Source organism: Marmota monax, unplaced genomic scaffold (genome assembly GCF_021218885.2).
Source record: "Marmota monax isolate L192 unplaced genomic scaffold, Marmota_monax_Labrador192_F-V1.1 WCK01_AAM20220418_F8-fsc00028, whole genome shotgun sequence".
NCBI classification, from domain to species: Eukaryota; Metazoa; Chordata; class Mammalia; order Rodentia; family Sciuridae; genus Marmota; species Marmota monax.
The window spans coordinates 16,936,099-16,958,781 of record NW_026694779.1 but is presented as its reverse complement, the minus strand read 5'-3'; the positions used below and the strand labels follow the sequence as shown (position 1 = coordinate 16,958,781).

The following is a 22,683-nucleotide window of genomic DNA, read 5'->3' as shown; positions in this document are numbered from 1 at the left end:
CTGAGCCTGAGCTCATTTCGCCGTGTCTAAAACACAGCAGTAGAATGTGATGCGTTTATTTAGAACATGGCCCCTGGAAGCGGGGCTCGGGCGTGGTCAGTCAGTTTCCTGGGACTAGCATGGACATCGGGGCAAATGCTCCGTGAAGGCAGAAACTCCTCTCCAGTTGTTTCTGCAGCTGCCCGGCCTCTGGACGGCTCCCTCCTAGACAGCAAGGTGTTTCTAAGATTGCTTTAATTTTCAGTGACTTAAAGGCAAGAATAGATCAGACAAGTATATTTTGGAGCAAAGACCAGACGGCTGGCTGGGTTGTATTCACAGCCTGATTTCAGCAGACCTTGTCAGGCAGACCTGCAGAGAGCACAAAGGCCCTAAATCGCCACGGCATCACTGGGGTCCCATCCCGGGTGCTCTGAGGCCTTGCTGGAGAGGGGAACAGTTCTGTAGGGTTGAAGAGCGATGAAGTAACTGGTTGTTCTTCTTGTGAGCCTACTGGGCACCGTCGGGTCCCATTCCCTTCCACGTGGGTACGGCAGGTCCTGAAAATCATTCCTGCCGCAGTGTCAACAAATCCAACGAACAAACCCATTTTGTTCTTTAAAAACTGATGGAGCCATCCGGAGGGTGAGAGCTGAGCCGATGTGGCATTGACTTACTTAGCACCTTGACGTCGGGGATTCGGAGGTCTGGGCGTGGTCACCCAACCGCTGGCCTGGGAGGAGAGTAGGCATACAGGCGAGAGGAATGGTGTGTGTCGGTGAGGAGGGAACGCGGGCGTGGTCTCCCTCCAGTCGCTCAGGTGATCCCAGTGGCGTTGGTAACTGAGCGGTTTCCAGCGTGTCCTCTGGGCCCAGCGTTAGTAGGATCACGGTGCGTGGACTTGCTGAACTCGCATACCCAGAGCTTCAGAATGACCCCCGTGAAGGCGAGGCCATCGTCCACATCCCGCAGAAGAGAAACCTGAAGTGCGGGATTAAGAGGTAACACAGGCCCCCCGCTCGGGTCCTGGCCCAGCTCTGGAACCTGTGCTCTCGGCCAGTGGTCTCCTCCTCCGACACGGCCGTCCAGGGGATGACTTCCCCTTTCCCGTGGGTGCTGCCTCCTGCACACCTGGAGCCTGGGGAGAGGGTGGGTGTGTGTTTAATCCTGAGCATGAACACATCAAGCAGCCATTCTGCCCTCCTCCTCAGGAGCTTGCTTAGAGGTCCATTAGTGTCTCTCTTGTCAGTCATTCACTAGGAGCGTCCTTCCAGTCCACTGGGTCAACGGAGCACCCTCAATACAGTCCTAACTGTGCATTTCTGACGTCCACCACAGTGGGTTCCAAGAGAGCTATTTTTATGGACTCCATCAAGAAGTCCTGCCAGAGAGCCTCCAAAACCTGCGCTTTCTCCTTACGAGTTCAGCTTGTAAGGAAAGGGGCCGTTGGCCGCAAATGCAAATGCAAGAATGGGAACAGACAGTCTTGACGCTCCTTAATCTATGTTTTATTCATTCCTTCCAGAAGCGCCTTTCACTGTAAACATTGTCCTTGACTCGACTACTAATGAGGACCCAAGTTTCCCTAGACTTGCCTTAATTGCTATTCCACTTCTAAGTCATTTCACTTAGGATGAAACGCTTTCTTTTGTGCATTTTGACCAGCCCTAAACGAAGTTCCAAGTTGGTTTTTCCAGGGGTATTGGAAGGTCAGTTTGCACAAGCCGCAATGATCTTTTGAGTCCATCCTGGAAAAGGACCTCATGAGGGATGTTCAGTGAAAGTCCCCCGAACAGGGTTGGTGCATGCTCTCCTGTCTTCCTTCTCTGTGTCTCCTCCACACTCCGTCCCTTCCTTCCACCCCAGACTCTCTCCGTCTCATTCCGTCACTCAGCACAGGCCTCGGTACCTGTGTTAGGCCAGGCCCCAGGTGGAGCCGAATGGAGGACGTGGTCCCTGCCTTCATGGAGCAGCCAGACAACCCGAGGTCAGGAGAAGAGCCAGCGGTTCCAGTTAGGGGTCATGCTGCAAGAGAGAAGTCAGGCTCCCTAAGAGAACAGGAATCGGGGTTGAAAGATACTCTATGAGGAAGAAGCTCCTCCAGCAAGCATGTGTGGACAAGATCAGTGCTGGGGACAGGCTGGCGGAACCGAGAGCCCGCTCCCCTGGTCCTCGGGGGCACATCCAAACCGTGCAGGATGCACGTCCTCATGGGAGAACTGTGAGGACTGGGGCCCTACGACAGGGAGGAGACCCCCGGAGGAGACGCGAAGGAGGCGCACAGCCCTCTCACCATTCAGGCTGACAGAGCCCCCTCCACACAGCGACTTCTGTCCCCCTCCCTCTCCTTCTTCTCCAGGAAACCCGCGGTTGGGACCATTTCTAATTGTTGGCTGTGCCTGGTCTTGGACAGGAACCCATCAGCACCAAAGAGGACTGAAGGCAGACTTCCTGCAGATGGAGAGGAGCAGACATTAGTGACTTCCCACGGGGCCCGTTCTCAACAACAGTGACCCTGTTTGCAGCCCGGAAGGATCCCGTTGGTGGGTGTCTGCTGTTCCTCCTCGTCTGGGGCAGACTCTGGCCCTGCACCAGCCTTCAGCTTTTGTCCACCCACCTGCTGGCCACCCCAGCCGCGTCCTTCCATTCCCGTCAACACTCATCATCTCATCATCCGAGTCTGTCCCATTAAAGGAACAGTGCCCTTGGGACTCATCTTCCCTGTGTTGGCTCGCTTGGGCAGGGCGGGACAGTGAGGCGTGAGCCGGGAAAGGGGATCATCACCGGGAGCTATGGTGGGTGCTTCTCCCCCTCAGAGAGAGTCGCTGTTGTGGGGCAGTCTTGGAATCCTGCCCCACCCTTTGGGAATTCCTGACGGTGTCCCAGAGCTCTCACAGGCTGGAAGAAGACAGTAGGGGAACTGGAGAGTGTGGAGGACGTCCTCACAGGGCATCCCCTCTCCCTGGTACATGTAGGAGACGGTGGTGAGAAACCAGGTGTCCCTGGAGACTGTCGGGCGTGTTCTAAGGGAAGGAGAGCAAGGGGCACGTTACGGAGCTGGGTTTCCCATCAGAGGCTAATTTCTCACCCATACTTTACCCACTTGCCTGGGTAGCATGGACAGAGTTCAGGCTGAGTGCTCTTTGCACCCATCCCCTGGCACTGCTTAATAGGCCACCTCCCCTGTCTTCTTTTCTGGATGTACGGGTGCTGGGCGGAATCCAGAAGAGGGCATTTTTCCAGATAATCCATAAGCAAAAAAGCGAAGCTCAATTTCCCAAGCGCTTAAATGACTCTGCTTGGAGCAGCCGTAGATCACCTTGAAGTCATTTCAACCTGGATGGAGATGGAATTTAGAAGTGGATTGGCACTGGCACTGAGGAGAAGTCCAAAAGGCATTTACATGACAAATATTATTGTTATGATTTTGAAATAACCTTGGCATTTAGGCTTGAAAGTTCAGTTGACTGGGTAAGCCTTAAAAATGCAAATAAAAGATTAAAAGGGACAGATTCTGGTTTCCAGAAAGACTGGCGGCAATCCTCACTTCTCCCCGGTATTGGGGCGTGTCTGGGAGCATTTCCCTTCCCAGCCCCCTGTCTGGTGGCTGGGGACACTGGCTAAGGTTTGACGGTCACATCTGTGGCGTTGAGGGATTCTTTCTCTGTGGTGGAAATAGAAACTCAGGATCTTATTTCCATAGAATTTGATCCACTTCTCACTGAGTCTTGTGTGGGCCAAAGTGAATATGGACTCCTGACAGAATTTTTTTTTTTTTTAAAAAGCCACCAAGAAATGTTTGGGGACTGCATTTTACAAGCTTGTTTTAGTCTTCTCCACCCAAAACACCCTCCCTTCTCTGTTACTCTCCTATCGTTTGATTACACGAAAACCCGTGGCAGGTTTCCTGTTAATTTTTCATTCTGCCCAATGGGCCATCCATCCATCACACACCTGTCACTTACTGTGAGCTTTTGGGAGGTGATAATCAGGTAAGTACAGTGGTTTTCATTTCCCTTATCAGAGGAATACCTTGAAGAGGAGATTACTACGCCGAATGTTAAAACTAAAGTGGTCATAAGAGCCATCTCCTTCCTGCAGTGACGGCAGCTGAGCCCCCAGATGGCCCTCAGACCCCGCAGCCCAGAACCTGAGAGCCAGGCTGGGAGAGTCAGTGAGCTTCCCACCGTCAAGGTCTCAGACGCTCCCCGCGTCCCCTCAAGACAAGTGGCCATGGCTGGTGGATTGAAAGACCCAATGGCTACAGTCGCTGGAAGGTGGGTCACTAGGAGAAGCAAATCTTTATGAGAAGTGGGCAGGAGGGGCCAATCAGTACTCCTAAATGGAGCACCTGGGTCCCCCGAGACCAGCCCAGACTCGGACTCCATGTTCCCAGGAGGCAGGTGTAACTGAAGCCACAGTCCAACTTACAGAGGCCACAGGAGCCTGCTACTCGGCTGAAGCCACAGTCTGACTTACGGAGGCCACAGGAGCCTGCTACTCGGCTGAAGCCATAGTCCGACTTGCGGAGACCACAGGAGCCTGCTACTCAGCACAGCGTCCCCCAGCTTCCTGTGCAACTGCACCATCCCTGAACCCGAGGAAGAGGAGGCTGCGTCTTGGGCTGGATGCACAGGCTCCACGAAGGTGCACCACTCGTGGATTTGCAGTCATTGAGCCCCCTGCCCTCTTTGGAGAAATGGTGGCCTGTTTGCCAGGATGGTGTGAGGGAAGACTCTGTCCATGGGGTCGGGGCCCTGGGGTCTCTTCAGACACTGTGGGTGCTTCCTACATTAAAAAGTTACTCTCCATCTCAGTAGCCCTTCTGAGAAACGGAGCGCTCCGACTCTCATGGGCTCTCGTGAGCAAAGACGAAGTGGAAGGGTAGGGTGCGTCGTCTGTGCTGTAGGCCCACGGGCACAGGTGAATGGGTCTTGAATGCCGTCATTGTCACCCTTGGTGTATGGCTGTGTCATCGCCCTCAGTCAGCACCTTGGTAGAAAGCGTGGACAGCGTCTCTAGCTTCACGTGGTCTGGAAGATCAAGTGAATGTGGGTGAGCAGTTCTTCTAAGCCTGGTGACATATATGCCAGACATAAAATGACGGGAGCCCCGTCCTTGGGGACTTTGCATTCCAGTGGGGGCCACAGATGCATCACATACTGTACTTCAAAGCCACAGGTGCTCTGGAAGGGGTGGGGGAGGGGACAGAGGTCACACGCGGCAGCCAAGGCAGTGACTTATTTTAAGCAGAACCATCAAGTGAGCCTCTGACAAAGTTTGAGCAAAGACGAGGACACAGAGTGAGCCGGAGATCTGCCGGGGTGCTCTCCCAGGGACTGGGCCTGGTGCATCATGAAGGCCGGCAAGGTGGCCAGGTCCTGGGGGAGACAGGAAAGCAGTAGCAGTGGGGCCAGGCCCAGGGGGACGAGGGGCAGGGGGACACCAGGTTGGGTGACCACGCTAAGCAGCAGTCAGTCCCCCCGGAAGGGCTACGTCCACCAGCAATGGCTGCTCTGGCAAGACGCAGAGCCCTGAGCTGTGGATTCGGAGACTGGAGTCACAGTGTGTGACACTGGGCAGGTCCTCCTACTTCTCATGACAGCAGGGCCATGCCCTGGGAGTTGCTGGGTCGTTTGTAACTAACTCAGGCAAAGGGCCCGGTGCGCTGCGCAGCACCAGTGAGCACTTCATCCCCCGTGGACGGGGCATCCACATCGTTGCACCAGCAGCTCGTCCACAGCAGCGCTATGAGGGACCAGCGGGTCTCCAGGGGCCGTCGGGTTATCCACAGGATGTATCTCCAGGTGGCCACTCAGGTGAGGGAGTGGCTGTGGCACTGTGACTGCTCACTTGAATGTGAGTCAAAAAAGACACAAGAGACATCCTGGGGTGGTCACCTGCCTGGTGCTGCCTTCAGCCACGAATGTGCCATGGTCTTACACTAGCCGAGCGGTGGCTTTACGATTAGTGGCATTTCGTGGCCTGTAGAACTAGCTGGAGGTGGCTCTGGACGGGACAGTAGGTAGCGTGGCCGTGGCATCTGGGTTGGGTGCAGTCTGTGGCTGGCCTCGTTGCCTTCACCCCAAGCCCGTGCTGTCCTGGAGAAGGGAGGCACTGCCCGTGGTCCAGTTCCGGGCCTGCTGCCCTCCTGCTCAGCATCTTGCAACGGCCACCGTTTCTTCCCGCCGGCCACCTTGCTCTTCTCCAGGCCTCCTGCACACGGCCTCGGGCGGTGGCCCTGGGGGTAGGAGACCCGGGGAAACCTGGGCCACGCCTGGGCTCTAGTTAACTGTCGTTCCTGAACACCACTCCCCTGCAGCAGATGCAGCTCCCGAAGCTGCTGGTGCCAGCGTCGTAACAGGACACGGCTGGAGCCTGAGGTGTGACAAGTCTAAAACCTCTAAAATGGGAAGTGACTTAGTACCTAGGACAGGCGGTAGCTAAATGCTCCCCCGCCAGCACCTGGCCAGGCCCTTTCAACCGGGAACTCAGGAGACCCCCGATTCCTGGGCAAGCAGAGGGTCTGCGTCCCGCCGTCTGCAGAGCCACTGCTGGCCTCCTGGTGGTAACTCAGTGGATCCTCCTGTTCCTTCACTCATCCCAGCAGAGCCACGGAGCTCCTGCCCCAGCTGGGCTGTCCGCAGCCCTGTGCACAGGTGGCCACTGGCTGGCCCGTGTGACCCTGTGCCAGCAGAGGCTAGCCTCTGGATTTCCCGTGCCCTTGGTGCCCACGCCCACAGCCCTGTGCTGCAGGCTTTATTGTCATTCCTACTTTACAGACGAGGACAAGTAGGAGACGGCTGAATCGCAAACCCAAGCAGGCTGGTCTGAAAGCTGCATCATCCCTCCATGGCGTGGGGCGGGGGGCAGGAGGCTAGTACTCCCAAAGCCGGAGACGGCACGGTCTGCCTGCTAGGCTGGAGTTTCCATGTGGACACAACTGATCTTCACTTTCTTGTGGGGACTGTCCTGGGCACTGTGCCCTCTGCTCTTCACCTACGTAGGCAGCCGCACCCCACCGTGAAGACCATCCGAACAGTCTCCCAGGGTGACTGGGGGCACGTGGAGAAGCACAGCGGCAGCATGAGCTCTGCAGGGCAGGAGGGGGCTGTGTCCTAGTCTTCTCCACCCTCCTCCCCTTCCTAAGTGTGCATGTGCACACGTCCCTATGAATGCCGATTGTGCACACGTCCCTTGCGGTTTACAACAGCCATTTGTATGTAGTGGTTATTTAACAAATTGTTGCTGAGCTTCTGGCAACTGGATCCCAAAAGCTTAGGGTCCTAAGGGTCATGAACTCAGGACTCGATGTGCGAGGGTGGACTCCTGGTCTCTGGTCACCTGGTAACTCCTGAGATCTGGCTTAGCTGATCTCCTGCAGGTCACAAGACCAGCCTGGGTGCCCTCCACCGAGGCCCAGTGGCACGGCTCAGGACCTTGCAGAGGGCCACGTGCAGGTGGCCTGTGCTGGACGAGGGTTGCCTGGCAGGGCTGTGGGGGTTGAGGGAAGTCGTGGCCTGGGGCAGCGTGCTGGAGGCCCCGTAAGGCACATTCCCGTTTCTCCGGCTTGCCTTCCTCCAGTCGAGGTGAGGTCTGGGTTTGGAAAAGGACTCCTGGTCAGAGGCTGCTGTCAGTCCCTTGAGAGTGGGCAGGTCGCAGGAGGGAGCTGATTCTGAGCCGTTCCCAGTGCTGTATCTCTGAAGTGACAGTGACTTGTCACTCGTAGGAGCCCAGAGAATCCTAAATGCAAGGATAGCACAGGCCCAAGCTCCCAAAATGAAACGCGCTCAGGTCGGGCAGCTCCACGGGGTTTTAGCGGCTGCTCAGCACACACCACCCGGGACTGCGGCTCCTCCAGGGCTGTTCCCTGCACCCCGAACCCGTCTTCTCCCGCACAGGCTGTCGGTGGAGAGGGAGCTCTCCTGGGATTTCCCCATCCCTGCTGCCACACAAGCCACAGCCTGCTCTAACCAGTGTCCCTGCTTCCTCTCTTGCCAGAAGGAGGCACCTGTGAAGTGATCGCCGCGCACAGGTGCTGCAACAAGAACCGCATCGAGGAGCGGTCGCAGACCGTCAAGTGCTCCTGCCTGCCCGGGAAGGTGGCGGGGACCACGAGGAACCGGCCCTCCTGCGTGGACGGTGAGTCCTTGGCTTGCCGCTCTCTCTGGGTGTCCCTCCAGGCGCTGGGGACACAGTAGATTTCCTGGTTGAACCAAGTGTGGGTCAGGATGACAAATCCAGGTGCCGAGTGCCAGAGTGTTGTCAGGATGCGGCCCTCAGGGGGACTTCCAGTCTCCTGATAGGACCCAACGTTGTCCCCACCAATGCTCAAGTTACAGTTGGGTTGGCTCCACGATGGTGTTGGGAGGGGACCTCCCGGAGGTGACTGAGCCGCGGAGCCTTCACCCCCAGGAGTACAGGTGGTTATAAGAGGGCGACCCCACCCCTGGTGCCCTCCTGTCCGGTCTCCACCACGTGAGGAAGCCACAAGAAGGGCCTCTGCAGCTGCTGATGGCCCGGTCTTGGACTTCCCAGTCCAGAACTGTGAGCCAGTACATCTCTGTTCATTATAAATTACCAGCCACAGGTATTCTGTCATAGCAGGACAAAAATGAACTATATGGCTTTGGGGTTTTCAAATATCTCTATTTTTGGCTTTTTTTAAGGAAGAACTAAAGGAATGTTTGGGGGGGTTCTGAAATCTGAGGGTCTGGCTCTTTGGGGAAATAACTTTACATTGGGGCTACATAGAATGGCCATGTGGAGCAGGTCAGACAGCAGGCCTAACGTTCTTTCACGTGCGTTTAATGAGCAAGCAGGTGAGGTGCTTTGGGTACTTCCACACAGAGTTCCCTGAGTACTCAGTGCATATCTAGCTCCCTGATAAACACTTCCCCTACGCTGTTATGTTATTTAATCCCCCAGAATCCTACAAAGCTGGGTATTGGTCATCTGTGTCTGCGTAACAAACTTCCCCAAATCTAGCGGCTTAAACCAGCAAACACAATCCCCGCGATTCGGCAGATGAAGATCCACTTCACTGGGAGGTTCTGGCCGGGTCCGCCATGTGGTTGCTGCCCAAATCCAAGGGTTGGGCTGGTGCTGAGAGGTGTTAGGATGGCTTTCCAACATGGCCACTGGCACGGGGGCCTTCCCACCGGAGCATGGTGTCCTTACAACACAGCGGCTCGTTCCCTGGGAGCGAGGACCAGGACTGTAGCACAGAAGCACAGCGTCCCTCAGCAGCCTCACAAGCACCACCTCTTTCTTTCCGCACATCCTCTGGCTGTGCCGGTCAGCCCTGTTCAGTGTGGGCACGGGCTGCCAGGGCCTGGGGACAGCAGGCAGGATCACTGGGTCACCTTGGAGGCTGGCTGCCGTGGGGAGATACACCTTCCCTCTGGTTTTGAACATAAAGAACCGAGGCTTGCAGGGTTCAACAGCGTGGCACTGGCCTCTGGTTGGTCATAGCTCGCCTGACTCGAGCCCAGTTTAAGGGACTCTAGTACCAGCCTTGACCACCACCCTTAAGGCAATTGAATGTGCTGCAGTCGACCAGGGAGCCCGTGGCTCGAGGGAACCTCAGGTCTCTCTCCATCGTTACCTAGCATGATTCAGAGGAGGGTCGGGACTCAGAGGAGCCTGTGCACGGGTCACGGAGCAGGACTCAGAATCTGCATCTCTTGGCCCAGGACCCATATTCCTTGCTCGTCAGAGGTGGGGAGGGCCACCTGTTGACTGGTAGGTGTTACACACCCTCCTCGTGAATCAGGAGAGGGTCGGACACAGATGCACACCGAAGCTGGGCCACGTGGTGCACGTGTGAAGGGGACAGAGGGACCCCGGGGAACCAGTCGGGGAAATCCCCCCGACTTGACGGCACCGAGCGTCGGCAGGCAGCTGCCCTTGCTTTGCTCTGGGATGTGCTGTTTTGACCGGCTTGCCTCGTTCTTCGCGTGCCGGGCTTCCCTTCCAGGATCTGTGGTTCTGCTGTCTTTAGAAGTAGAGGAAGGACCCGGCTTTCACTCCCTGGAACCACTCTCATCTTGCTCCAGGGCCCAAGTACATGTGACTTGGTTCCTGGGTCATAAATGCGTTTTCTGAGAAGACAGAATACCATGGGCCACCGTGGTCAGTGTGTCCTCCTGGCCCAGTCCACCACGGCCAGAAGGGTAAGCTCCAGAGGCAGGCGCAGCTGCCCATTCTGACCGTGGACTGTAGAGCCCTTTCCAAAAGGACATGGTAAGCCAGGTTTGGGAATGAGCCGTGATCCGTGCCTCTCGGTGGGGGCAGTTCTCCCAGGAGTCCTCTGGAAACCCCTGGAGACATTTTGGGTCTAGACATTTGCCAACTCAGGGCAGTGCTGCTAGTGTTAGTGGCAGAGGCCAGCAATGCTCCTGAGTGTCCCACAGTGCAGGGCGTCCCTCCCACACCTCCACAGAGCTGCCCAGCCACTGTCCCTGGTGCTGAGGTGGAGAGGCATGTGCTGTGACTTGGAGCTCCTTCCATGTGGCACCCTGAGGCCTGCAAAGGCAGGAGGGTGACTGTGCCACCGTCCTGCAGGAGGAGGCTCTTGGCCCGGAAGCCAGCGAGCACCGCAGAGCAACCCTGATTCCCCGAGTTCTTTGCCAAGGGAAGCTCTGGGGCTGTTAGCTGAGAGCCTCCACTTGGCCTCCAGTTCATTTCTATCTCTAATGATCTAGGAGCGGAACTGCCTTCAGGTTTTGGACGCCAGGCACAGGGAGCAGTGCACTGGCCGTGCTCAGAGGGGGAAATGGCTTTGGCCCTATGTGTCTGTGAGCAGTGGAGCCAAATAGCAGTGATACTTTATTCTCAGAGCAGGTTTATTTGATTTTTGGAACTCTACACCCATTAGTGGGTTGGTTCAAGCAAGAGGACTGTAGTCTCCATCTTCCAAGCAAAACAAAGAGCACTCTTAGTCTCCTGGTAGTCGTTTACCTTTATACAGCGTCCACTCCACAAAGACCCTGAGCCGGCTGGCACGAGGAGCGAGTCTGCACTGCGCCATGGGCAACTTCTCTGTGGCCTGGATCTCTATGTGCAAAATGAGTACAAAGTGTGAGTTCATAGTTTCAGTGCAGTTAAAAGCACAGACTGAGGAACCAGCTTTGCGTGAGTAGGATCTCAGAGGTGCCTGACCTTAGACAGGCACAGGTGCTTTCTGAGTTCAGGCTGATCCTCTGCAAAATGGGAGTGAGAGTCATTGTGCTTCAAGAGGCTGTGGTGAGGGATAGAAAGTCACCTGCATTGCGTGCCTTGAGCAAGCCCTGGCTCCCTCCAGGACTCACTGAGGGACTGTGTCCATGTCTTCTCTACTAACAAGTGGGACCATTATAGGAAGTTGGAAAACTGCAGACACACATGCACATGTTAAAATTGCCCATACCCTGGCCCAGAGATTGACACTGCTCTGTAAGGTAGGGTGTGAGTGTGCCCTTCTAGTCTGTGCCCACCCTCAAGGGCACGCTCACGCTGATCTAAAATGCCACAGTGCTGTTCACCGATGGCTGGAGTCACCTAACAGACAGTCCACATTCCCCAACTTAATGCACGTTCTCCAGACAACTGTTGTGAGCAGCCACCGAGGAGTCACAGTGGTGAATACACCACAAGATACGAACTGCCCCCTCTCTTGGACACCCAGTCTTACTCCCGTCTCAGTTCCCCACGTAAGACGGACAGCAGCTCCCTCTGGGACAGCAGCGGCATGCTGCACAAGTCCACCCTCTGTCCTCAACATTTCCCTATGTGCATTTCCAGTGGTCAGTCTCCCAGTGACCGCTGTCGGCCTTCCTCTGAAATCACAGGTCAGTTGCCCTCGATGGCAGTTCCAAAGACAGAGGAACAGCGGTGACTCTTAAATGTCTTAATGTACTGGTTGCTTCAAGATCCGGGCTCTGAGACGAGTTTACTTAAGACAGGACAGAAATGCTGGGACACAGTTTCAGCAATGGATTCAAAAGTATAACGTCTGTTTGGAGAAAATTTTCACTCAGTGGCCTCTATTTATAAGATGGTATTCTATTACCTGATAACTGACAACCCCCAAGCACATACTCACCGAGTTAAATTATGCGATGGTCACTGATAAAGGCTTATAAAAGCATGATGTCTGAGTCGTACACCCAGCGCTCTTCTGAAGAAATGTGTTGTTGACCTCTGACGATTACTTAATTATTCTGCATCCCAGGCAGGGTTGGCACCCTCGTCAATATCGTTGGTTGAAACCAACTAAAAACATAGTACGTGGCTTTTCAGTTACCACCGGTTTGATTCTCAGAACTAAAATTTCAAGTCAAAGATTCATAAACAAGAGCATGTGAGTTCCATACACATCTATTTATTTAAGGGAAAAATTTTCCAAGCAAATTATACATAATGAAAGTTAAATTTATAAGGGGCTTGGGAAGTTATGCACCATGGTTTTAACTGAGTTATAATGCCATAAAAGAGTGTCCATCTCAGTGTTTAAAAAAATAGTGGAGTGTGATCAATGCCAATAGTGATAATATTACTACACACAATCACAATGGCTAGCTTTCCCCCCCCCCCCGCTCACCCAGTGCCGCTCTTGCAGGTACATTAATTCTAACTTACAGTAATTACATTAATTGCACTTACATTAATTCTGCTTGATTCTAACTCCAGCCGTGTGAGGAGCGTCCTCCTGTCGTTTCCACGTTGTTCCTCGGGAACCAAGGCCCAGGGAGACTGGACGGCTGGCCTGAGTCCATGTGCTGCCCAGGAGGCCTGGGAGGTCAGCCTCCTGAGCAATCCAGGGCTCCACACAGAGCTGAGAGATAGCCGGGCCACAGAGAAAGGCCAGCCACAGGGGCACTTAGAGAATCCCCAAGGTGACACCTGCCTCTGCCCTTCTGTCACGTCCCTCTGCCTAATCTAAGGTAGCGCTATTCTTCCCTAGTGACCCCCGCCTTATTGTGAATTAGCATCCACACATTAGAGAAAGCGTTCAGCCTTTGGTTTTGTGGGACTGGCTTATTTTGCTTAGCATGATATTCTCCAGCTCTAACCATTTACTGGCAAAAGCCATCATTTCACTCTTCTTTAAAGTTGAGTAATATTCCATTGAGTATATATACCACATTTTCTTTATCCATTCATCTACTGAGGGACACCTAGGTTGGTTCCATAGTCTAGCTACTGTGAATTGAGCTGATATAAACATTGAGGTGGATGCATGACTGTAGTATGCCGATTTTAACTTTTTGAAGTTTTATATTATGAAATTGCAAAACCAGATTCCTTCCAAAAGTTTTCTGGAGATTAATCCTTTGGAAAAGATGTGATCAAATTTTCTTAGCCACATAAGATCTCATTCCCCAGAGACAGCCATGGTGGGAAACAGGTCTGAGAATCGAAGGAAATTTGAAACGAAGCGACTGTTTCCTACAGGCGTAGGTAAGCTGCCTGTAAGAAATGATACACTTAACAGCACAGTGCCCTCGTACCGTCCCTGAGACGTCCTGCAGACAGTGACTCACTCACTCACAGTGTCTCCCAAGCACGTGTGACCAGGGGACTTTGTTCTGTTCACATCCTGCATGCCCAGTGTTCCATTAAGTGGACTTGGGGCCATGGTGCTGTGTCCCCGGGACCTTCCCATCTGATACCCCCTCACCTCCTGCAGCCCCTGGGTTTCATGATGTGGCCTTGGCCATGAGGAGTAGGCCACGCAGACTATGCTGGTGGTTGGTTTTGCTTTCAGTTCTTCTGAGCTCAACTGATAGCTCCTGTGCCCGGAGCCGAGCGCTGTCCCTGAGCCCGAGTGGCCCAGTGATCCTGGTGGTAATGAGAGTTGTAATCTCTGCCATGCTCAGCTCCGGTGGAAACCCTCTGGGGGCCTTCCAGAACACACAGCTTGCAAAGGTTAAGTCCTTGTGTAATTTCACAGATACCCACCAGCTCAGTGGGTGGAGGAAACCCTCTGTTTGTCCTGGGTTTGTCACCTGTTGCCACACAGCATGAAGCCCCACTGTGATGAGTGGCTGCAGTGGGTCAGATGCCCTGACCACGTGTGTCAGAGACCACCACTGCGTGTCTCTGGTTGGAAGGAGCCGCTGGATGCTCCCTAGACAGAAGGCCGGGCTAAGGGCTTTGTCAGCCAGGGGACCCGTTGTTTCTGAAAGGCTCTTCTGCGCAGCGCTAGGGTGTGGCAGTACTTCCAGGCGGGAGTTTTGCGTCATATGCAAAAAGTTCTTTTGAAACAGCATTTGGTCCCCAACTTGGCCCCGTAGCCTGTCCTGGCCTGTGAGGGGTCCTGTCTGTATTTGTAAGAGGAAGGGGAGGAAGGGCGTAGAGGGACGGCCAAGCTTCCTACATTCAGGAAGGTCCATCTCCACATTGCCCCACGCGCCACCAAGAGAACAGTTCGGTTCCCTTTCTCTTCAACTTCCCCTTCCCTTTCCTTCCTCCTCCCTCCCTCCTCCCTCTCTTTTCCCTCCCTCCCTCCCTCCCTCCCCCCTTCCTTCCTCCAGTTACCAGGTGACAGCTCCCTGGTAACAGCCACCCTCAGACCTGTCTCTCCAGTCAGCAGAGAGCTGGGGGTTTTGAGTTGCCTGTGAAGGGGACACGGGGTCCCCAGGGACCTGGCTACTGCTTGTCCGATCTCCCTCCTGTTACCTGATCCCTAAAGACAGCGGAACCTAGCTCCTGGCTTGCCTGACACTTCCCTCCCACACCCAAAGCTAGTGAGCAAGGCGACTTTTTAAAGGTTTACTCCGTATGTTAAAGGTAATCTGTGTACCTGGTGTAGGCAGAAATGTGCGTGTGCGTTCCCTAATGTGACGCACACCAGAACATGACATCGCACGCCCGCCCACAATCATCTATGTACTGTCAGGGATTTTAAATGCAGAGCAAGAGTCAACCCCGAGCTCTTCTCCCTGCGTCCCTTCCCCAGCCTTCTCTCATCCTCACTGCCAGAGGGAACCACATCCTCACACACCCGTCGTCGAGTCGCACACCTAAGGCTTTAGAGCTCAATATGGAGCTATATTGGTAGAGTGAGCTGAGCCTGTGTTTGTTAGCATAGGGAAATGTCTTAAAGAGTTCCCTGAAAGAGAAATGAAAATGACTGGGAACCACGGGAAAATGCTGCCCACCACTCCCTCGAGGACACGTGGATTAAATACTGGAACACAAGGTCTCATCCATCAAATGGGCAGAGATGGAAAGTGTGTTAATACCCGGTCTTAGGAGGGAGGAGAGGAAAATCACGCCTGAGTCGTACTCAGTGACAAGCGGCTTACAGACTCAATTAGTTAGCCACTCTGCTCCGCGTGGCTCTCCAAAGGGGGATGATGAATAGGAATCTTTCTAATGAGCCTGGATGTTTGGGGAACATAATACAAATTATGAGCATTATGACTGCCTGCCGTAACTTTATTTAGCAACAGTTCCTGAGCATTTAATTCTCCACATCGTCTGAAGTGTCAGGTCCGTGAACCTAGTGATCATCTAAGAAATCTAAGAACTTTAATGCCAGTTCAGTGGGGAAACTATACATGAGATTATATCTGGTACATGTACACAGATCTCAATGCACGGAGTCCCCCATAAGTCTGTCTGGGTAGCCACTGGGGCTGTGTAGACACTTGGGAGGAGCAGAATTCTGTGCACAAGTGTCTGCCATGCTGTGGATGGTGAATTGAATTACTGAACTAAATCTCAGTATTTATTTAGAGACTCAGATATAAAACAGAAGAATTGAGCTTTATCCTGCCCCCATCCCAGACAACCCTGTGTGGGGTGTGTGTGTGTATGTGTGTGTGTGTGTGTGACTAATACAGAGAGATATCATGGCATAGCACACCTCAGATCCTTGACACTGACCTTATTTCCAAACTTGGCTACACCTTAGGAGATTCACAAGTGAGGAAATTTCTGCAAAGCAGTCTTGGTGTCACAGGTTTCCATTCATGTCCCAAAAGTTCAGACATGTTCCAAGACTGGCCTTCCCTGATGTGAGAGCATTTTAACCTGTTCTTACTCTCTTCCCAGCAAGGGGGAAATGCTGTTCTAAATCTAAGGAGTCGGCTCTGCACCCTCTAGCTGGGCTGCAGCCTGGTAAGGAAGATCTCAGGGTCCCATATCATTAATATTATTAATATGCTGTCCCTATGATAACAGCAAGGCCGTGATCCTTCCACACCACCAGGAGAATCAGTAGCCTGTCCCTCCACAACAGCCTGGAAGCTATGGAGAACATCGCCGTATTTCTACATGGAAGCTGCTGAGGACTTACCTGAGGAAGCAGTGAAGCCCTGTCCCCTCCTGGGACCTGGGCAGAATTCTATGCAGATGAATGATTCTTGGAGAAATCGATGCTGTGTTCCTCCATCTTCTCAAGCTCCTTCAATCTCTGAGGGCCCTCTCCCAGCCTGACCAAGACACGAATTACCCTCTAACCAGAGAGCAAAGGTTCACATATTTGGTGCTCAAGTTCAAGAGCTATTCAGAGACTCAGATACAGAACAGAAGAATCGAGCTGTTCCTGCCTCCATCCCAGGCGACTGTGAGCTGAATGCAGGAGGAGAGACCCTGGAGGGCAGAGGGGCCGTGCTGCTCTGGGGGAAGGCCTTTGCCTAGAGACCTGCCTCTCCAGCGATGGCCAAGAGAAGTGTCCACCTGAGAGCCCTTGGCTGCCCTCCACAGGACGCCCCATCAGTGCAGAAGCCTGTGGTCCAGCAGGGCAGGGCTTGAGACCCTCTTAGCTGGGCACCTGGAGGTGACCCCATGAGGTGGGAGGTGGGACCTGGGCACCCACAGGTGGAATAGCCACAGGAAGGGGATCTGATGCTCCACCTCAGAGGACCAGAGGGATGGGGGTCTCCAGCTGACCAAGACTTCAGTGGAACACTCGGAGCCCACCTACTCACCCCTACAATGGAGAGGAAGTCCAGGAGAATCTGGCCCTTGTTGGTGTTTTCGTCATTGTGTTGTGGACGATATTCAAACGCATTGGGTCATCCATCTGGTCCTCTGAGGTGGAGCATCAGATTCCCTTCCTGCGGTCATCCCATCCTGAGGTCAGCGGATGAAACCAGGCCAGACCTCTGAGAACACCGGTCTGTATCACACGCCTTTGTTCACACTCCCTATGCCTCCAAGTCCTCTGGGTCCCTCCTCCCCGATCCCCAGAGGCCATGATCTAGACTCTCGTCTTGAACTCCAGGAAGGGTCCAGGACCCCTTCTGTACCCCAGCCGACTCTCCCCAGCTGACCCAGAGCACCAGGCCCCAGCCCCCAGGACCCTCCTCAGGTCCTGAGCATTCTGCATGACGTTTCTCACAACCTGCTGCACAGTGTCATGATCTTGGTCAACTTGCCACCTCCACCTCTGGACTCTGGACTCATTCAGCAGTCGTTCTTGAGCGCCGACTGTGTGCAAGGAATCAGGCCAGACTTTGGCACATAAGGGTGCCCCAAGACCACCCCCCAGTCCCCTGCAGCCTGTGGTCCAACAGGGCAGGGTTGATCTGGTCACGCCTAGCAGTGGACAAGTAATGTAGTCCACTGTGGAGGAAGAGGACTCGGTCCTTGAAGACATGTAGGAGCTGGGGCTGCGGAGACTTCTGTGGGCAAGTGACTCGAGGTGAGCCATGCAGCCCAGGTCAGGGTGGCCAGTGGACCTTCCAGGCCCAGAAAGCTGCGTGGGCAAAAGCCTTGGGTTTTAAGTAAGATCTTAAGGGACAGTCACTGTGGACCAAAGCTGAAGGACAACAAGATCACAAGGAAGAAGAGGCTGAGAAGAGACAGACCAAGAGTGAAGAGGGCGGCAGCTGGGCTGGAGTCCCCAGCTCTAGAGCTGCCCTTAAAACAGGTGTCCATCCAGCTTCTCAGGAACCTGCACAGAAGAGTCTGCAGTGCCAGCCTCAGAGCGGGTCCCCCTGGTGCCTTGCGATAAGGAGACAAAAATCTCCTACGGCTGCCTGACGGCACATTTCGGAACCTCTGAACTAATAGTTAAGACCAGGCTACAGCCAAGCGAGCAGTGCTGCCCCAGGTGGCTGCAGTCCACAGGCAGGTATCACGTGGACACCACGAACTCTTCACTCCTGACCCTTCGCCCGCTGCAGTTCCTCACAAACACACCCAGGGAAAGCAAGACAGCTTGTGTGGACCTTGACACCACTGCCTCTCAGTTCTACCCGCCACCTCAGGAAGTTACCTATGGGGGCCACTGCCACCAGGGTGGGACTTCTCACCTGAACCTGCAGGTGGCGTGTCTAAGTGCAGGCTGGTCCACCCGGGTCTCTCCTGATTATAGGTGTCTTCTCCAACTCCTTTCTATTTCTTTATGAATCAACAAGGTCATGTTGTCCCCCAAGTCTGAGCAAAGTTTCCATGTCACCTGCATCAGAGGATGCCTGAAGCCCCTCCAGGAGGCTGCAGTCTGTGAAATCCTGACAGGTGCGCAGACAGGAAATGATGGAGAGACCGTCCTGCCCCAGTAGCCCAGTCCTGCCCCCTTAATGCCCCAAGCACGTGTGTTTGAGGAATGTTGCAAGGACCCCCTTGTGCAGCGTAGAGGGTCTCTACTGTGCTTCACACCCTCACGGAGAAATGGTGATCACCCCAGGACCCAGGCCACGTTGAGCCTCAACTACGTGTCGGCCCCTGCTGAAAACCTTGGTGGCACCGTGACACTTAATGTTTATCACCACACAGGACATAAGTAGTAGGATTCTTGTTCCCATTTCACTGAGGAGGAATTGGGCTGGAAATGAGACAGGGACTTTGGCCAACATCACACAGCTACCAGGTGGCAGAACCAGGGTCCACCCTAGCAACCTGAGAGTGGCACCTGCGTGCCATGTAGGAATGCTCTCGTCCCCAAACAGACAAATGGAAACTCCATGGTGACGGAGAAGTCCCGCAGCGTGGGCACGCAGCCCCGGACTTCACCTCTAGTTCTGCCACTGGGGAGTCCGGTGCCCTTCTGCACGTTATTCTGCAGTGCAGTCTCCTGTCTGACCTGAGTGCCACGTTGAAGAGGCACGAGGCTGTTAATGAGGTTCTGCTTCTCTACAGACTTGGCTGGATAGATGTTCTCTGATTTTCCTACCATTGGGAAGTTGAAGACCTGGTACTAGATGGGCCCGTCAAAAGGCAGGTGTCTTTGAACTCCACAGAGGTGTTGACACTCTCTGTCAACAAAACCAAACGGGCGGTGACCTCTTGAGCATTTCTGCAACCCAGAATCGATGCCCTTTAAGTGTTCCTGCCGGGTGGCTTCTGAATCGCTGGTGTGGGCTGAGTTCTTTCGCAGCCATTAAAGGAGCCTTCTTAGACTCCTCCCTCCTATGCAGTGCAGCCTCTTCTAGCTGCGATCCTGTTCCAAGCCGTAGGAGACAGTACGCGTTCTCTTGGCTGTACCTAGAGAAACCGAGTAGAGTCAGTTTCTGCTGTGGACCCTTCAGCTCTGCTCTGAGGTGCCTGTCTTAAACCTCATCCCCATGAGCTTCGCTGCACATGCAAAGAAGTCCTCCAGAGGCGTTTTCCACCCTGAACTGTCCCTAATGTCCTAGGTGGGAGCAAAACGCTTAGCAGGATGAGCTTCTGCAGACCCTTCCTCCAAAGGTGGAAGGGTTTGGTGACTGTTCAGAGAGGACAACTCCAAACCATCTCTGCTGGCCTGTGGCTGGCTGACAGAGTCTCCATGTACATTTCAGAGGTCATACTCTGGGTCTGAAACTTGTCATTCTGGAGGATCTTGTCTTGCAGGACATGTGGGGTTCAGGAGAGACATGTCTGATATCACCTCTGGTCTAAACCCCAAGTGATAACCTGAAAGGCTCAAAAAGGCCCAGATCAGAAGATTCATTCCAAAAAATGCCCACTCATCCTCTTTAATGCTGAGCCTCAGAGACAGGGTGACCAAGAGGACGTGGTCCCCGCCTCAGTGCAGACGAGGCCCAGCAGGGCCCCGGGAGCCTTCCAAACTGTGATGTGTGCTGTGACGGGGAGGCGCCCCGCGTGCCCTGTGAGCAGAGGAGAGGGCGTGACGCCCTCGGGAGGAGGGCCACAGATGGCTTCCCAGCCGGTGAGCTTCCGCACTGAGGTTGGGTGACCGCTGGGGAAGTGGGGACGGAATCACAGGGCAGAGTGACCAGCATGAGCAGCCGTGCCACCCACAGGAGGGAGCAGGGTGGATCCGCGGGGTCAAAGAGGCCGCCTGGCTCTAGAGGAACCTGGGGGGTGGGCTGGGAAGAGGTGGGAGCAGGGTGGTCCTGAGCAGCAGCTCACGCCGTGCCCTGGTCACCCTGACGAGGCACCAGAACTGTCCAGGAGCCGTGGAGGTGGGCATTATATAGGTAAATGACAGTTTGGCTTGTGGCTGCCTGTGTCTGCACGTGGCACAGAGTGAAACAGCTTCTGATGTACCCGCTGTTGCTGGTGCTTGGACCCCTCTATCTCACCAGCGCAGAGGGCAACCCCACAACCCCAGGAAGGACGCAGGTCGATTCCGAGGTTTCGCTCGATGCTCTGACATTTAGGTCAGCCAACTTACACCTAGGCTTTGCTGGCAAAAACTCAGAGTGACGATGATGGAAAGGCCCACCTCTGGAGGAAATCTGGCTTCCTATTGGCCGCGCGGCCCTGAAGCCGACATCACAGGTACTCAGAAGATCTGGGACAAGGCTGCAGGAGTCCCGAGGAAAACTGTTGGTGGGGCATCAGGGGTCGGGCAACGGGAGAGCTGATTCTGCCTGTGGAGAAAGGCTGGCGAGGGCTGGGGTCAGACGTGCTGTCCATGGGAGGAGGAGGCGCTCCTGCTAGGGCCCAGAGGACAAGCTGGATCTCCACCCACCCGGGCGCTGGAATGGCCCCAGGGGGTCCTATGCACTTCAGTGCCCGGGCCACACCCCTGGGTGCTTATATCCAGCTGGGCTGGGCCAGGACCCTCTGAGCAACGAGGACTGAAGCTGAGCTGAGAAGGAGAGGCCCAGGGCTGGAAGCAGTCGGGGTGGACTGTGTGTCCATCTCCTCTGAAATCAGACCTCCCTGCTCTTCTAATCTTTCACTTATAAACATCCCATGAAGCACTGAGGGTCCAACACAGCCTACGAAGTGGGCCATAAACAGGAAAGGGGTCCTGCTCAGCCCCTCTGCCCTCAGTGTCCCACTCGTGGAGGAGAATAGTCCTACAGACAGAATCGTCAGGAGTGAGTAAGTGAGCCAGTGCAGCCATTCATAAATACCCGGCACGGAAGGGTGTGGTAAGCGCTGTTCTGTGCCCGGGAAGTCACAGAGACGCAGGACGGAGGTGGGAGTGCAGGCGTGTCCTAGGTACACCCTCGCTGAGGCTGGTGCCCGGAAGTACTGGGGGGAGGGGAATCTACAAAGGCCAGTCGGGCCAGATTCTTTACTCCAGGTCCAGGCTAGTGTTTAAATTGAACAAGTGCCCATTAACTGACCATCTAATTGTGTGGTCCCCAAGCAGGAGAGCAAAGCAGGTGTACATTGTACAAAGTAGAGTAAATTAGGGGATTGCTCAGAGTCCATTGCAAAACTTGGGCTCTGGTTTGAATTCAACACAAACGTGGGCCCGACAGATGTCTCTGAGCACAGCTGAGATTGAATCAGCACAGGCTTTCAGAAATGAGCCTGGGGCTGGGGGCAGGCGCTCATCCTGGGGACCCCATGGCTGTCCATAGCAGAACCAGATAACTCCGCGTCTGCTGTCCAGGGTCTGCCCGCTCCACTGGGAGACTCACCAGGAAACCCCACGCGGTGCTGGGTGTCGACTGTTCTCTCTATTTTCGTTTACAAATGTGCCCAAAAGTTAAAAATGATTTCAATGCCCGTACCCCACATAGCAGGGAAGGGAGAGAAGGCGGCGTGGACGTGGAGGAAGCCAGGGTGGAGGGGAAACGAGAGTGGGAGGGTGAGAGGAAGTGTGGGGGAAGCCCACTGCCCAGAGAAGGCTCGGGGCTATAAACAGGCCAGCGCGACCCACAGGGCTGGCACTGCCTGGGGGAAACCAGCCTGGTCCCCAGAGGGAGAGTCCAGCCTCCTCAGGCACCTGCTGAGGAGAGAGGCGGCTGCCCCCGCAGAGCTGGAGAGAAACACCTCAGGTCTGGATGAAGAGGGTGCAGTGTGGGCGTCCAGCTGCCCCGCCCAGGGTGAGGTGCCAGGTGGGCTGCGCCGAGGTGGACGGAGGAAGAGACAGCAGGGAGGGCAGACAGGGAGGCTGCAGGAGCCTGCACTGCTAACCCACAGGGTCCTGATGCCCTGCAGCCCTCCTCGTCACAGGCTGGTGGCCTCACAAGATCCAACCCCAGTAACTAGAGGCCATGCACACAGAGTGTCCCCCACAGCCCTCACGCCAGAGAGGCTGCCTAGATCCAGGGAGAGCTGTCAGTGCCCAGAGAAAAGCGCAGATTACATATCTCATAGGCCATCTTTCCTAGGAGGTGCACTGGACATGCTACAGACTCACTGTCCGTGTCAAACTGATCCGCCTGCTCCCGAGGGGCAGGTGGCTCTCCTCCAGGTCCCTGTGTATCGTGGCTCTCCAGGGCATCCTGTCAGTGGCTGGCAGTGGAGAAGAACTTACTGCTTACCACCTGGATGCAGAAATGGCCACCTGCTTTCACACTCGTCGGTGAGGGGTCCCTCATGGTTGCCAGGGGTCTAGGAAATACCGTCCTTGGC

At 54.7% G+C, this 22,683-nt stretch overlaps 1 protein-coding gene across 2 annotated transcripts in view; it reads left to right on the top strand.

Annotated features, from left to right (window-relative positions):
- Tafa1 (TAFA chemokine like family member 1) overlaps positions 1 to 22,683 on the top strand; it is a 395,319-nt gene that overhangs the window by 304,245 nt on the left and 68,391 nt on the right. The window contains exon 3 of one of the 2 annotated variants that reach the window (XM_058573026.1): positions 7,984 to 8,121. In XM_058573026.1, the coding sequence (XP_058429009.1) occupies positions 7,984 to 8,121 (138 nt within the window). Of the gene's footprint in view, positions 1 to 7,980; positions 8,122 to 22,683 lie in introns of both variants that reach the window. The other variant, XM_046425704.2, reaches the window with a different exon arrangement.